The sequence below is a fragment of the Hypomesus nipponensis genome, chromosome 28 (genome assembly GCF_054491055.1).
Source record: "Hypomesus nipponensis isolate SF chromosome 28, ASM5449105v1, whole genome shotgun sequence".
In the NCBI taxonomy this organism is placed as follows: domain Eukaryota; kingdom Metazoa; phylum Chordata; class Actinopteri; order Osmeriformes; family Osmeridae; genus Hypomesus; species Hypomesus nipponensis.
In genome coordinates, this window is record NC_140388.1 from 9,542,129 (window position 1) to 9,556,190 (window position 14,062).

General features: G+C 46.4%; 3 protein-coding genes across 14 annotated transcripts; 2 read left to right on the forward strand and 1 right to left on the reverse strand.

Moving 5' to 3' along the window:
• The first annotated feature begins 538 nt into the window (after window positions 1-538).
• LOC146219924 (small serum protein 2-like) lies at window positions 539-1,433 on the forward strand. Its single transcript, XM_084694674.1, has 4 exons — window positions 539-627; window positions 745-823; window positions 904-1,036; window positions 1,177-1,433. Exons 1-4 carry the CDS (start codon window positions 625-627, stop codon window positions 1,304-1,306), a joined length of 345 nt encoding a protein of 114 aa, XP_084550800.1. The 5' UTR covers window positions 539-624; the 3' UTR covers window positions 1,307-1,433.
• A 330-nt stretch (window positions 1,434-1,763) lies between these two features.
• On the reverse strand, window positions 1,764-3,118 carry LOC146219925 (beta-microseminoprotein-like). Its single transcript, XM_084694673.1, has 5 exons — window positions 2,989-3,118; window positions 2,716-2,790; window positions 2,538-2,616; window positions 2,281-2,407; window positions 1,764-2,131 (listed from the first exon to the last, which is right to left on the reverse strand). The coding sequence occupies exons 2-5, from the start codon at window positions 2,716-2,718 to the stop codon at window positions 2,005-2,007; spliced, it is 336 nt and encodes a 111-aa protein (XP_084550799.1). The 5' UTR covers window positions 2,719-2,790; window positions 2,989-3,118; the 3' UTR covers window positions 1,764-2,004.
• Window positions 3,119-3,122: 4 nt separating this feature from the next.
• kansl3 (KAT8 regulatory NSL complex subunit 3) lies at window positions 3,123-13,722 on the forward strand. 12 transcript variants are annotated; one of them, XM_084694661.1, is made up of 22 exons: window positions 3,123-3,263; window positions 3,582-3,844; window positions 4,027-4,218; window positions 4,552-4,642; window positions 4,825-5,010; window positions 5,259-5,390; window positions 5,567-5,683; window positions 5,784-5,882; window positions 6,049-6,120; window positions 6,583-6,657; window positions 7,000-7,157; window positions 7,297-7,360; window positions 7,544-7,768; window positions 8,031-8,187; window positions 8,455-8,532; window positions 8,710-8,889; window positions 9,086-9,173; window positions 9,439-9,566; window positions 10,036-10,139; window positions 10,263-10,455; window positions 11,790-11,914; window positions 12,420-12,558. In XM_084694661.1, the coding sequence occupies exons 2-22, from the start codon at window positions 3,633-3,635 to the stop codon at window positions 12,420-12,422; spliced, it is 2,679 nt and encodes an 892-aa protein (XP_084550787.1). In that variant the 5' UTR covers window positions 3,123-3,263; window positions 3,582-3,632; the 3' UTR covers window positions 12,423-12,558. The 12 variants fall into 12 exon arrangements, with proteins under 12 accessions (XP_084550787.1, XP_084550790.1, XP_084550789.1 ...); XM_084694664.1 differs by having other exon boundaries at window positions 7,544-7,735; XM_084694663.1 differs by having other exon boundaries at window positions 4,048-4,218.
• The last annotated feature ends 340 nt before the right edge of the window (window positions 13,723-14,062 follow it).

Consider the following 14,062-nt stretch of genomic DNA (forward strand, 5'->3'; position numbering starts at 1 on the left):
TGCTGCCATCTAGTGGTCATATAAGGTAACAGATCCGAATTTAGAATTTCAGAAACCCAAGCACTTATTTTCAGTTAAAGGTCAAATAGGGAACATTTTTTCAGTTAACAGAAATACACGTTTTTTTTCCCCATAAATGGGTTGTGTAACCTAATGACTGAGGTCCTACGAGAGCGGTTCAGCAACACAGACAGCTAAGTGTGAATGTCAATATTACATTCAAAGATACATTGCCTCTGGCATTGTAAAACGTCAGTTTACTATAGTTTGGTTGGAAAAAAATACAATTGCTGTGATGGGATTCCATTCAGTGAATCTATTGTCTGAATCTAAAGCCCTAAACACAGGTTACATTTGGTCAATCTGGTTCCTGGAATAATAAACACCTGAGGATATCTCTACGAAAACAAAATACCCTACCCTCCAAGTTTGTGGACACATCGTTTATGGTTAACGAAACATTGTGTCATCTGCAAGACAAACAAGTCAATGACCTACACTAATATTAACCACACAGAGTAGGTGTGTCTGTAGGATCACAAAACATGACGTTAGTAGATCATGATGGTTTAAAACCAATAGACATCTCTCCCTTGAAAAGTATTTGACAGTGAATACGCCATCATGGTGAGTGTTTGTCTTTTAATGAAGGTGTAAGGCCTTCATAACGCAGTTATGAAATAATCTCAATCTTATAATGTCTTTAAAATGTTTAATCATTCTTCCTCCTCTCTTCCTCTTCAGAGGTCACTGGTTCTTGCTGTGCTCCTGTGCGCTTTACCTTCAATGCTCGACGCTGCATGTTCTGTCGCTAGGTTTTCAGGTGAAAAACAAGGCCAACTGTCTTGACACAAAATAACCAGTAAAGGCTTCTCACACAGTTCATATTTTTATTTTTATTAGATGAAACCAAGTGTCAGGATGAAGCAGACCAGACCTGGCATGCCGTGGGGTCTACTTGGAGAACCAGTGACTGTCTTAGATGTACTTGTCGCTTGGACGCTGATTTAAAAGTAGAAATGACATGCTGCCATGCGTAAGTACTGCTGGCGACCGAATAATATTTTTGGGGTTGTAAAAACTAAGATAGTATGACAAACATTTATTTTCTGAGTACATTTGCAAAGTAAGGTACTGGGTCAGCTTCCTTTACTCACGTTGGCTATTTACTTCCAGGTATCTAAACAATATACGTATCCCGGAGGACTGTGTCTCTAAGTTTGATAAAAAAACATGTAAACATATTGTACATAAAAAGGATGATCCGTCCACAAACTGTCCGATCCTTCAAGCTTCGGGAAAATGAAGCAATTGTTCTATATCATGTGAAATTCTGATTCTTTGTACCAGTCACTGACACTATTGTGTCGGACACTAGTGTTTTCTAGTGATGTGGATTGGATCAGATGAATAAAAGACATTTGAATATCAAATCCTGGAACTTGAAGTTGTGTTTTATAACAGATATAAATGATTGTATGTTATCGATCATTGTAGGCCTATTGGTAGGAAGTGGAACATGGTGATCTTTTTGACAAAATCACTTTTCCAAAACAAAACATTGTACCGGCAGTGGTTTAGTTCCTTAAGAACACATAGTACAGTATGCAAAATGATTCATGGTAAACTCAATTGTGCAATCACCTAGGATATGCATTTGAGTTGTGATGAAGAACAAGTCAATAACAATAATACAGGAACACATTACATTCATAGCATCTCATATCAATAATATACCATAAAACACTTACAGGATTGCCAAATGTTTAAATGTGTTTTATTCAACTGATCACATTTCCAAAGCATCAGATATGATTACAGATTAGTAAGTAAGTAAGGCTTTATTTATATAGCACTTTTCATACAAGAATTGCAGCTCAAAGTGCTTTACATAACATCAACAAAAACAATAATACAAGTGTTGATCTAACTAGCCTGATTGACACACCTTACATGAGATGACATCATTTCATTCACTTCAAAGTAACATAAAGAACTGCAACTTTATCCCACAGCGCTGATGATTCCACACTGAGTGGAAGGGTCATCCTTTTTATGGATAATATGTACACATGTTTCCTGATCAAACTCAGAGACACAGTCATCCGGGATTGTAATACCAGTTGGATACCTGCAATTAAATAACATCTTTAAAGTTCGAGTCAACATTTCAGCCAATTTTTATGTCTCAGCAGCGTTACAGATTAGCAATGTTCTTAACAAGAATTTAAACCAAAATATGTAACAGAAATCTAGGTATTTTGGGATCTCAATACTCACGCGTAGCAGCAGCTCATTTCTAATGGGTTGCCAGAGCCACAACTACATTCCATGCAGTCTTTGTTTCTCCAGTTGGAGCCCACAGCATACCACGTCTCATCTGCGCTGTCCCAACAATGGGTCTTGCCTAAATAAAAATAAAAAATAAAGATGTCATTAAAAAAATTACAATAAAACATTAACTGTCTGTTTGTGTTTTAGTTCATGCTTTAGTTCGTGTTTTAGTTCATGTTTGTTTGGTTGGGTTTGTCTTTTACCTGTAGTCTGAGCACGGAAGCATGCAGCATTGAGCATTGAAGGTAGAGCGCACAGGAGCACACCAAGAACCAGTGACCTCTGAAGAGGAAGAAAGTAAAAAATTCAATTGACATCAAGGACGACATCTAGGCCTACATTATCTAGGCCGTACACCTTTATTCAAAGACAGACACTAACCATGATGGCGTTTTCAGTGTGGAGTTGGAGCGTGCACCGCTGTTTATACGCTTTGACCCAGATTAACCTTTGGAACTGAACAGAAAAACGACATGATTTACTGAAGCAAAGTCCTGTTCCTGGCAGACAAGCCACCTGGTCCTTTAATAGTAGATTATTGACTTGTTTATTTTACAGATTAAAGAACGTTTGGTTTACACTGTGCGAAAGGTATAAAGACATGACCAGGTGTTTTGTCTCGTCTGAAGTGATATATTTTCAAGTCCAATTTACCGAGAGTAATTTATGTGTGACAAATAAATAGGCCTATCATTCGGTCCGCAAAATCCGTTCCGTGTTTTGCATGACTTCAGTGGCGCGTCTCCTGCGACTGCAAAACAAAAGGAAATCGGCCACACCATCAGCAAGCGGTGGAGCTTCACGCAAGCTAACATATTAGCTGGAATGTTTTGACTACCTTAAATAATACACAGAAACAAGTACATTAATTCTACATTATTTTCCGTACATCTACATATTATTAAAGCAAATGGAAAGAATGCGAAAAGGTGAGTAGCTAGCTGGAAGAGTTACTCGCGAGACATGACGTTCTGTAGAGCTACCAGCTAACTAGAGCTAACTAGCCCGTTTTTAGCCTCTTTCATGTTAGTAAGGGAATTGCTGCAAGTGTTACTCAAATCAAATGTTTATTATTATGGTTTGAGTGGCCCTGCATCTAGCAAATTGTATGGGGGACAAAGTAGCATTACCTAACTCTAGCTATTTTTACAGAGAGTTAGAGCTTGCTGGCATGCTATGCTAACTACGGCAGGCCATGACGAGGGTGTTTACGCTGCTATTCCTTAAGATAATCTTTCGTTTTTCAGCCTTTTGTTAAAATCCTTCCAAATACTGGACCGTCGGGGCCCTAGTGGAGGATGCACCGGGGTGCGGACAGGGATTTCCAGATGTCCACACGGAGAATGGGGACATCTTTGTTATTCCAGCTCTCGGCCCACGAGCGCGAGCTCGACTTGGTTTTCCTGGACCACAGCTATGCCAAACCGTGGAATGCCCACCCGGACGCGAGCAGTGCCCGACCCACTCGCATGCTGTTCGTAACACCCCGTCGACAGCCGGATTCCTCATTGTGAGTATTCAGTATATTGAGCAGTTAAATACAGACCCGCAATAGAAAGTGGCGTGTCTGTGTATATTTGGTCTGACAGCGATACTTATAAGACCAGCGTCCAAACTTTATGACAATATCAATGTGTTTTAACTTTTAAGTCTGTCGTTTCACCGTGTTTAATCCGATTTGGGTGCTTACAGGTGTAATGTCATCTCTTCTAGGGAATCGGACCCATCCATCGATGTAGAAACGGTCACACCGACGCCAGTGCCGTTGTATGACAACCACAAAGCTCGTAGTGTGATGAAAGAGTGCGAGCGCCACGTCTTATTCGCGCGCACAGTTGCAGATGGCCCCCCACCGCCTGATGACTGGGAAGAACACATCAACAAGTCAGTTAAAGAAAAACTCCCAACAGCAATCTTATGATCGCTCTATGCTCCTACAGTAGACCCATGAACCCAATATTTTTCTACAGTATACATGTAAAGAATACCTTTCTACAGCATACCTATGACCCTATATCCTGAAACTGTGTACATACAAACCCCATGTTTCTCTTCAGTTTACCTGTGAAACATGATATCTTGCTGCAGTATACCTATACACCCTATGTTTCTTACAGTGTCTCTTATCACTTGGACTTGTTATGCTAGCTGGCATGTACTGGTTTATTTGTGTCACTCTGCAGTGAGTGGTGATCCTCATTTTTTTTCTCATCGCAGGACTGGATGGTCGCTGTCGCAAAATAAATTATTCAACAAAGTGCTGAAGGCCCTGCAAGCAGAAAGGTTGGCCCGGTTGGCCAATGAAAACGTGAGCTTGCGACCTCTGTGTCTGATTGAACTATTGGTTTAACATGTGGCTGTTTGATATAAAACAAATTGTACATTAGTTCCTTCAGATATCACCTCAGGCAAAATATTAAAACCAAGATGTAATGGATGACGTCGACTGGGACTGTGGTCTCTCCCTCACCGTCCCTCTTTTCCCATCAGGCCTCCAACGAACCAGTGCTCCGCAGGATCGCCGTGGACAAGTGTGCTAGGAAGGTGCGTCACGCGCTAGCAAGCGTGAACTGGGACACCAAGCTAACCCAGTGGCTGCACACCACTATGATCGAGTCTCTCAGCCTGGCCATGCTGGCCGCGTACCTGGACGTGCTGCAAACGCTCAAGAGCAAGGTAAGCCTGTCTGTCGCTCACGTGCGCCCTTTATCTTTCACTTTATATTCAACGTTTTAGAAATGAGGGTTATTTCATTATGTATCATAGATGAGCATAAGAAACATGAGCTTTGGGTTGCGCTGTAGTTTGGGTTATGCCAGGTTCTTGACTTCCTGTTCCTTAGCTTTGGGCTACGCTGTTGTTCGGGTTATACCAGGTTCTTGACTTCCTGTTCCTTTCCCGTGCGTGTGCTCGCACGTGTGCAGCTGCCCTCCCTGATAGACAGGATGCTGCAGACGTCGTCGGTGAAGACGGGAGCGGCGGGTGCGGAGGCCCTGTCCCTCCTCCTGAAGAGGCCTTGGGACCCAGCCGTGGGAGTGCTGTCACACAACAAGCCGGTACCTCACCCCTCCTGCTCTCACGCCCCTTTCAGCACTGTGTTCTTAGGTTTTGGGTACACCTTTTTTTTTGGAGGAAGGGGGGGGGTTGGGGGGTGGACATCCCCCAAATCCCAGATGCCTTTCAAAGAGGGATGCAGACTGAACTCTTCTCTGTGTGTGTTTTTGTGCTCAAGAGCAAGCTCCCAGGCTCCCCTCTCATCCTCATCGCTCCGTCTGGGCCCACCAACCCCGCCTTCTCCACCTCGCGCAGGATGAGGTTCTGGCAGTCCCAGCTGTCCTGCCTGGGAAAGGTCTGGAGCCCGGAGCGTGTTGCATTTTGTAGCTTAATACAAACCTCTCTATCCTCCCCCCGCTTGGAAGTGAAGTTGTAACACGCATTGTTCCTCTCAGGTGATCCCAGTCAACACCCACGTGAACAGCGGGGCCAATGTGGGCATCACACAGTGTCTGGAACACATGCTGGGTACTGTCAGAGCCAAAGTTATCGAGGTACCGCTGTTATATCAACCTAAACCTTGATAGCATTGATAGAAATGTGTAATTAAATGGATTGTGCTTTTCCATTTTAGTTGTATTAATAAAACGTATAGCTTTTAAATCGATTTGGGCAGCATACTGAGTCTTCATGGTGTGTTTGTTTCCCTGTTGTCATCAGGTCCACAGTCACTTCCCCCTCAAACCCATCATCCTGGTTGGCTGGAACGTGGGAGCGCTCATTTCCTGTCATGTGAGTCTGCTCTCGTGCATCCTTGTGTTTGCCTGCTGTTTCATACCTCTCAGGAAAAGGGTCTCCGACCACTCCAACACTAATCTAGCACAGCTGATGCTAATAATTATCTGGTGGATCAGGTTACTAGTGTTGAATCAGGGTCAAATAAGTGTGGTTGGAGCATTATCCAATCGGAGCTTATAGAAAACGTCTAAAATACATCTAAAAGAACCCCTCTTCTGTGTAAGCTGTGGATGAAAGCTTCTCTTAAACAAATACATCAGCTTATAGCGGAGTCAGGTGGCTGAGCGGTTAGGGAATCAGCTAGTAATCAGAAGGTCGCTGGTTCGATTCCTGGCCGTGCCAAATTACGTTATACTGACTAAGTCGCTCTGGATAAAAGCGTCTGCTAAATGACTAAATGTAACTGTTATAGACACAATGTCAAAATCTGTAATGAAGTGTTCTGCTGCTTCCCAGGTGTCTCTCATGGAATACCTGACCGCTGTGGTGTGCCTGGGCTTCCCCCTGATGTCAGCCAGCGGACCCAGAGGGGTAGGCAACATCTTCCACATCTTCAAACGTCCTCTCTGTCCCTCCATTACGGTTCCTGGCTCCTCACTGAATCTCCAAATAAAACAAATGCCCTTGAAAAATATTGTAAAGGAAGATGTGATGATAAGGCGGTCTGTAGGTGGGTTTGATCCAGGGTGCGAATTACGGGAGGGTTTGGGGGGGTCTGACCCCCTAATTAAGACTTGGACCCCCCCAAAATAAGTAAAAACAACGGGTCGGGGGGGGTCGATACATGCCCTGGAGAAGTTGACCCCCCCCCCATTGTCATTCTTACTCTGGTTTGATTCTAAGAGACTGACGGTGTGTGTTGTGGGCTGGCAGGATGTGGACGACCCTCTTCTGGACATGAAGACGCCGGTGCTGTTTGTGGCGGGTCAGAACGCCCTGCAGAGCAGCACGGAGGCCATGGAGGAGTTCAGGGACAAGTTGAGGGCCGACAACAGTCTGGTGGTGGTGGGAGGAGCCGACGACAACCTCAGGTTGGGACGGCGCTTCCTCACCGCTGGGTGCTCAGGGTTCTCCTCCCCTCCCCCTCACCCCTCCACTGTTTAGGGGTGTAAAGGCCTGGCCCCGTTTTCCTTTCCTCATTCCTGTTAAAATTCTGCTTCCCCTCCGCAGGATCAACTCCACCAAGATGAAGTCCGAAGGTCTCACGCAGACCATGGTGGATCGATGCATTCAGGTGGGCCCACGTCTGGCTCATCCAGAACATCTGCTGTTTTAACTGAAGACGCTTGGCTTTAATCTGCCGGGCCCTCTTTTTCCGGAAGTTCCAGGTGATAAACCCTCTCTCTCGCTCTCTCTCCCCCTCTCTCTCTCTTCCCCTCCCTCCTCCACCCTCTCTACTTCCTGTGCCGACGGGCAGGACGAGATAGCGGACTTCCTGTCGGGGGTGCTGACGCGGTCGGAGGGCCACGGGCACAGCCCGGGCGAGATGAGAGACCTGGACACGGAGAAGAAGAAGAAGCCTCGCAGGGAGCTGCCCTTTGACCTGGAGCGGGCGCGGCCCTCCTCCCCCGCCCTGCGCGGCGTGCCCATGTCCCCCTCAGGCTCGGAGGTCAGGCCTACCGACGCGCTCCACTCTCTCATGGTTAGGAAGACAGCCGGAGACGGGACATACATGCACACATATACCTCCAGGATATATAGACATATCCTGGAGGGATGGGGGAAGGGTCTAGCTGAGTGGTTAGAGCACTTCAGATCAAGAGACCGCAGGTTCAAATCCCTCTTGTACTGTACACTGTCTGGAATGAAAGCGCCTGGGTCATGCGCCCCACTCTACGTTCTCATTCTCCCCTGTGTTGAAGTTCTGCCCACTCAGCCGTGCTCCTGTACACGTGTGTCCTCAGGACCTGTCCAGTGTGTGTAGCAGTCCCACCTCGAGCCCCAAACCAAAGACGTCAGGCCTGTCCCCGGCACAGAAGTCCAGTCTGATCACAGCCACCCAGCTCCTCAAGACCCACATGCAGAGGTCCGGGACCGTGCTCACACACAAGCAGGCGCAAGGTTTGTACGCTGCAACACACACACACACACAGAGAGAGATGCCGTTTCGATCCTCTGCTCTATTGTGGGCCAGTAAAGATGAATGCAGCCTTACGCTGCTCGAAAAGAACGGACGAAGAGCTGTTTTTTTTTTCTTTTCTCGACGTTCTCGCCCTGGTTATAAGCCACGCGCCATCTGTACGTGAACCAAGTCCTTTAAACCGTCTCCTCTGCACTTTCTCTCTTTCTGCCGCTGTCTTTCCATCTTTCGTTTCCAATTCCTTCCAGCTCAGTTTGCTGCTTTTATGAAACAAAACATGCTTGTGAGGAAAAGCCTTCCTCCTGGCACCCCCACCTGTGTCTTCGGTAAGTCTCTATCCTTCCTCCCCCCCACACCGCTCTTCTCTTCTTTCACCACCTCAAATCTCTGTCTTTTCCCCCTGTCGACCGCGCGGTTAGCATCACTCAGGGGCTCAGCATGGGTTGCTCGTGGGCTGTTGCGCGACTGTCTAACTCCTGGGCGCGTGTGTGTGTGTGTTGCAGTGCCCGTGTCCAGCGAGCAGACGGAGGGCCTGGACAGGGACGACCTGAGGGCCCACGTGAAGAGGAGGCAATCTCCCAGCCCCAACACCACCAAGAGCGCCAAGAGGGCCAAGATCAAGGTGACCATCGTGTCCCACGGAGAGACAGCAGGGGGAGCCGTCAGCTCGGCGGCACAGGAAGGTGGGGGTGGTTGTCTGCCGCTTCTTCTCCCTGTACAGAAAAGTGTTGACGCCTCTGGATGGTTTTTCTATGAGTATTTCTACGTTGTGTATTCCTTTTGTAGCGTATGGCTTGAAGTGGTCAACGTGCTGAGGTGTTTTGGTGGGTCTTGTGGTACTGTCAGGGAGGCTAAAGCAGGCTGTGTGTGTCTCCTCAGCGGGGGCGTCGGGGAAGCCCCTCAGCGTGAGCGTGGGCCACACGGTGTCTGGAGCCAAGGAGCTGTCAGGCCTCCTCACAGCCCAGCGGTACGCCTGGTCCACACACACACCCTCCATACCCAACACACACACACACACACACACTGGAATGAACATGTCACCTGGCTGGGGCAGGTTTGATGCTAATGGATTGATGAGTTGTGGACTCTGGCTGGAAGTTTTTTTTTTTTTTTTTTTTTTTTAGTTTGATAGAAAGTAAACAAACACAAACACTTATGGAGAGTGCAATCTCCCTCCAGCCAGCCCTGACTCCTGAGGAGCTTTGAGGAGATGGTTATGTGTGTCGCTGCAGGTCGGGTAGCCTCTCAGAGGGGTGTAATGCCTTGGCCTCGGGGGCCGGCCCTTTCCACCACCTGCAGACTTGCATGGTGTCAGGTTCCTCCTCACCAGTCCAGGCGCAAGCTCCTGTTACTGCCCAAGGTATCTCCTGCCCACCATGCTTCCTGGCCTCCATCTCCCTTGCCATCCTCTGCCCACCTGCCACGCCCTGAATCAGGCGCACCAGCACACAGGATGCCTCACGAAAACAACTAAAAACCCAAAACATTGCAAAGTCTGAAAAGCTTAAATGTACATTTTATTTTATTTCAAGTCTGACACACAGGGGCTCAGCAGGGAAGGGAGGGAAGAGATCTGTATCGTGATAGTATCTGGAACATTCTGTGAGAACATTTTGTGAACACAGCTCTTAAGTAAACATTGTTATTGATTTCCTATGATATTACCTCAAACTTTGACTTTTGGACAGTACCTACCTCAAATATTCCAACTCCCTTAGTTCACCCAAAGCCAAAAATGTCAGGCGTGGTGTTATCGTGCCTCTGGTGTTGGCCGGGCCCTAACTCAAACTCCTCCTTTTGAACTCTCTCTGTCCGTCTGTCCATTCCAGCTTCCGCCAGCAGCCTCCTTCAAGGCCTAAGTTTCAGTCTCCAGGAGATCGTTACCAAGTCCCCTAGCCTGCCCTCCACAGCAGCTAACATGGGATGCACTCAGGTACCTGTTGGCCCATGCACCCTCATCAATAGACTTACCTGAATACTTGGTGCCAGAATAGAACATGTGACATGTAAGGAGTTATGAGTGATGTTAACCCTGTGTGTGTGTGTGTGTCTCCAGGCCCCCAGTGGGAAGCCCCAGGTCGTGGGCTCCATGGGCCCAGGCAGCAGCACCTTGCTCCGGGCCCTCCCTGTGGTCTCCACCGGGGGGGTGTCAAAGACCACTGCCATCCACCAGCTCCTCACCAACGGAGGGCTAGCCAAGCTGGCCAGCAGCCTGCCCGGCCTGGCGCACATCTCCACCCAGAGCGCTGGTATGTCTCGCACTGCCAAACCGCGACGGCCACGCTGAATATCCACGGGGGGTCGACCCTCGCTCCCCCCTCCCTCCCCCCTAGAAGGCTCTAGAATAGCAGGCACCTGGTCAGGTTACTATGGCTACAGGGCAGCTATAGGAACCATAGGACAGCATTCTCTAGAGGGTGCATGTTTGTGTGTGTGTGTGTGTGTGTGTGTGTCTGGGCAGGTTTCCTCATCTAGATGGTGAGTCTCCACACAGGCTGAAGTGTAGCGTCTGAGGATTCAGGTAGTGGATGAGGATGTTTTGAAGAGCCCCGGCCTTTTCAGTTTGAGACGAGCCATACAGAAAGCAACAAGTGAGAACCTGAGCCAGACGTACGATGCCATGTTGACATGATTCACGTTATTACATAATGTTTATGTACAGGACGTGTCCTGATGGTCGAAATGCTAATAAGTGAATGCGTGAAACTGTTTGGATGAAGAAAAGGCCGAATGCGTTTTCAATAATTGTGAAATGAAAGGGTATATAAAATATATAAATATGAATCGGTGTCTAATGGGATTTACGTCCTTGCGCGTCGGGCATTTTGAATACCGGCCGACTGTCACACGAGGATTTGTGTGCCTGGTTCAGACTGCATTTCTTTGACCAGAGCTGTCAACCAGTTAGAGCGACCTCTTTCCTGTTTGTTCTACATTTTGTTTGCTTGTTCCTTCATGTTAACATCTGTTACAACCTTTTTTATATCACCGTCAACAAGCAAATCCATGACCTTAGATGCACACGCTACCATTGAACAGGGTTAATATATGTTTTGAAGTTGAAAAAAAAAAACTATAATAAGAAGCCACAGTACAGCATGTGTTGTCCTTTTGCCTTGTCATTGCAATAAAGACTGCAACAAATCCATGCATTCATCTCTCTTGTTTTGATTGTGCAACCGGTGTTGCCACCTTCCCTGTCCCTTTTTTTCCGGGCTTTTCAGTTGTGTTTGTTTCTGCGTCCTGTGCCGTAGTCCGATCTTTCCTCGCCTGCCATGCTTATAAACTGTTTAAACCCTGTTCTGTATTGATGGGGCCTGTCTGCCTCCACATGCTGTGGAGGAGGGCCGTGTAGAAGGGTGTTCACAGCTGTGGCTGAAGTCAAATGCCGTCTGAACATGAGAGAACTGAGAGGAATTGGCAGCTTTTCCAATAATCGAATGAATTCATTTAGCTGGACACTTTAATCCAAAGCAACACACAAGGGTAAGGGGGGATTTGAACCTGGGACTTCTCGGTTTGCAGTTAGGTGGTCTACCTCTGAGCTATACCCAGACAGGTTTTGTGTTGTTGGCAACTGCAGGGCAGAAGCCCCCCCCCACCACGATAACAGTGACACTTAGAGGGAATCCCAGCCGGGTGGGGTCTCTCTGCCAGACCGGGGAAGCGCTGACCCTGGCAACCGTTTCCAAGCAACCTGACACCAAGGTGGGTCCACTGACTCTCTTGTCACATGTTTTGCGATTTGTATTTTTTGATTTTGTACGTATCGATTTTTGCATGTTTGCAATGGGGTAGTGTCAGATCAGCGTTGGCCCTGACTTCCTGTCTGTTCTCCTTTTTACATTTTAAATGTTTGCTTATTGAGTGTTGGTGGTTTTTGCAGTGTTGACCTTTCACGTTCTCCTCACACTGCCCACTTGTCTGAAATTGAACAGGAACCCTTGTTCCTGAGCAGACCCACTGCCATGGTAACCATATGGCCTGAGATCACAGATAATTGGTGCTGTTATCTCTGCCACTTCTTTTGATAAGAGTTGCCTCTCCCACAGACAAGACAATCTAGGTTGTTTTTATTGCATACAGTAGAATTAATGACGTTACATGTAAACCTGGTGGTTTGTTTTGATGGTCCGAAGAGCAAATCGGTTTATCATCAGTCGTTCTGTTTCCCAAAAATTCAACGTTTTTGAGTTGTTGATTTCCTTTGCAGTGACACAGCCCAGTACTCTCAGGTCACATGCTCCACAAGGTGTCCGGAATGTTCCAGGCTGCCTTGACTGATGCGCTGCTCCAGAACCTCACCGCAATACCGTCCCTGTCCCTCACTCAACATGGATCTCCAGCGTCTTGGCAACACCACCAGCTTTCGTGTGCCTATATGACAGTTACAAGTCAACACGATATTGAGTGATCTGACCCCTTCATCCAGAGTGACGTATGAATAATGCATATAGAAAGCACGGAAGACCACGGATCAGAAGTGCGTCGTTCTAACAGTATTTTGGTGGTCTGAGTCAAGAAACAGTCTCAATAACGCTCACCAACTACAGCTTATCCTTTATCCTTTACTCCCTGGTATATGCTCATTGATGATGACTTCAAATAGCTTGGCTTAAAAGTTCTTATTTTACATGGTCAACAGTGTGTTTGCTTGTTATTCAGTGTTACTATAATGGAATGTTGGTGTGTTGGCTTCACCTGTGTAAGTGAATCTTGGAGGGCTGGCTTGTCTTAATCATAAAATGGTTATCTCAGCAAACATTTTGTCAACCGTGAAATTATCTTAGAATTAATTCTGTGAAACAGGTAGGGAGGATCCTTAATTAAACATGTTTTCTAATTAACTTATAAAGTGTTTTTAGAGAGAATGAAGAATTGCTTGGTGTATTTTGGAAGTTATTTACTTTGCTCTCACACAACTAAATGTTCATTCCATTTTTGTTTAGTTTTTAAATACAAATTTTTAAACAGCAACTATCTGTTTTTTTTTGAGCATGGCAAATTATCTCAACCTTATTTCAGTTCAGGGGGACAGTGAGTGAGTTGTCTTTCACACAGATTTTTTTTCCCAGCATTTGTCTGTAATGGTGTTGCTGCTCTGGGCCCCAGCTGCAGTGTAAATACACTCATTTAAGCAGACATCCTCTCTCATCAAGCACACATGGACAGTGGTCAGACAAGACAGAAAGGGAGAGTGTGGTTCTGCGCTTATGTAAGCCAGGCTTTGTGTGTGATAAGCAGGGGATAAGTATGCCAGTCAGGATGGAAACCAGAGAGTGCTGTTGACCAACCTACACTGTCCCATTCCTTCAAGCAGTACAGTCTCATATTCACTCTATCACCCAGTCTCTGCCACACCACACCACACTAAAGAAGCTTGTGTGAATCAGGGACAGGTTTGGGGAGCCTTGTAAACCAGGCTTCCTAGGGTTCACAGTGTTTTTTATCTTATATGAGTTGAGCAGCCTACTTGGGTACAGTAAACATTTAATAAACTGATGTGTTGGTGCTCACTAGTTGTTTATTATTTGTCTTCAGCGTTATGTTCAGTGTTGTTTTCTAAATACACATGACAGGTCTGGTACATAATTCCACGTGTTAACAGATTTTGCTTAAATCAGTGCAGCGCTGACACAGAATATCTAAATTATGAAACAATAATAAAGAACGTCCATTGAACTCATCAACTAGAACGCATTTTCTGGAAATTCCTCTCGCTTTATGTGACCGTGTATATTTCGCGCGTAAGTCTAGTCACACAAAGTGTGTGTAGGTGTTTACGCGCTCGCATTTGCGTGCGTGACAATTTGTGAGATTACGAGTGGTGTTGCAAAAAAATGTTTTTGATCTATT

Bases quoted from the DNA above. Each gene is read 5' to 3' on its own strand.
- LOC146219924 (XM_084694674.1), top strand. The intron at 824-903 runs GTGAAAAACAAG...TATTTTTATTAG, and splicing joins TTCTGTCGCTAGGTTTTCAG to ATGAAACCAAGTGTCAGGAT. The intron at 1,037-1,176 runs GTAAGTACTGCT...ATTTACTTCCAG, and splicing joins GAAATGACATGCTGCCATGC to GTATCTAAACAATATACGTA.
- LOC146219925 (XM_084694673.1), bottom strand. The intron at 2,408-2,537 runs GTAAAAGACAAA...ATTTTTATTTAG, and splicing joins CTTCCGTGCTCAGACTACAG to GCAAGACCCATTGTTGGGAC. The intron at 2,132-2,280 runs GTGAGTATTGAG...ATTTAATTGCAG, and splicing joins GAAATGAGCTGCTGCTACGC to GTATCCAACTGGTATTACAA.
- kansl3 (XM_084694661.1), top strand. From the start codon at position 3,633: ATGCACCGGGGTGCGGACAGGGATTTCCAGATGTCCACACGGAGAATG. The intron at 3,845-4,026 runs GTGAGTATTCAG...GGGTGCTTACAG, and splicing joins CGACAGCCGGATTCCTCATT to GTGTAATGTCATCTCTTCTA. The intron at 9,567-10,035 runs GTATCTCCTGCC...TGTCCATTCCAG, and splicing joins AGCTCCTGTTACTGCCCAAG to CTTCCGCCAGCAGCCTCCTT.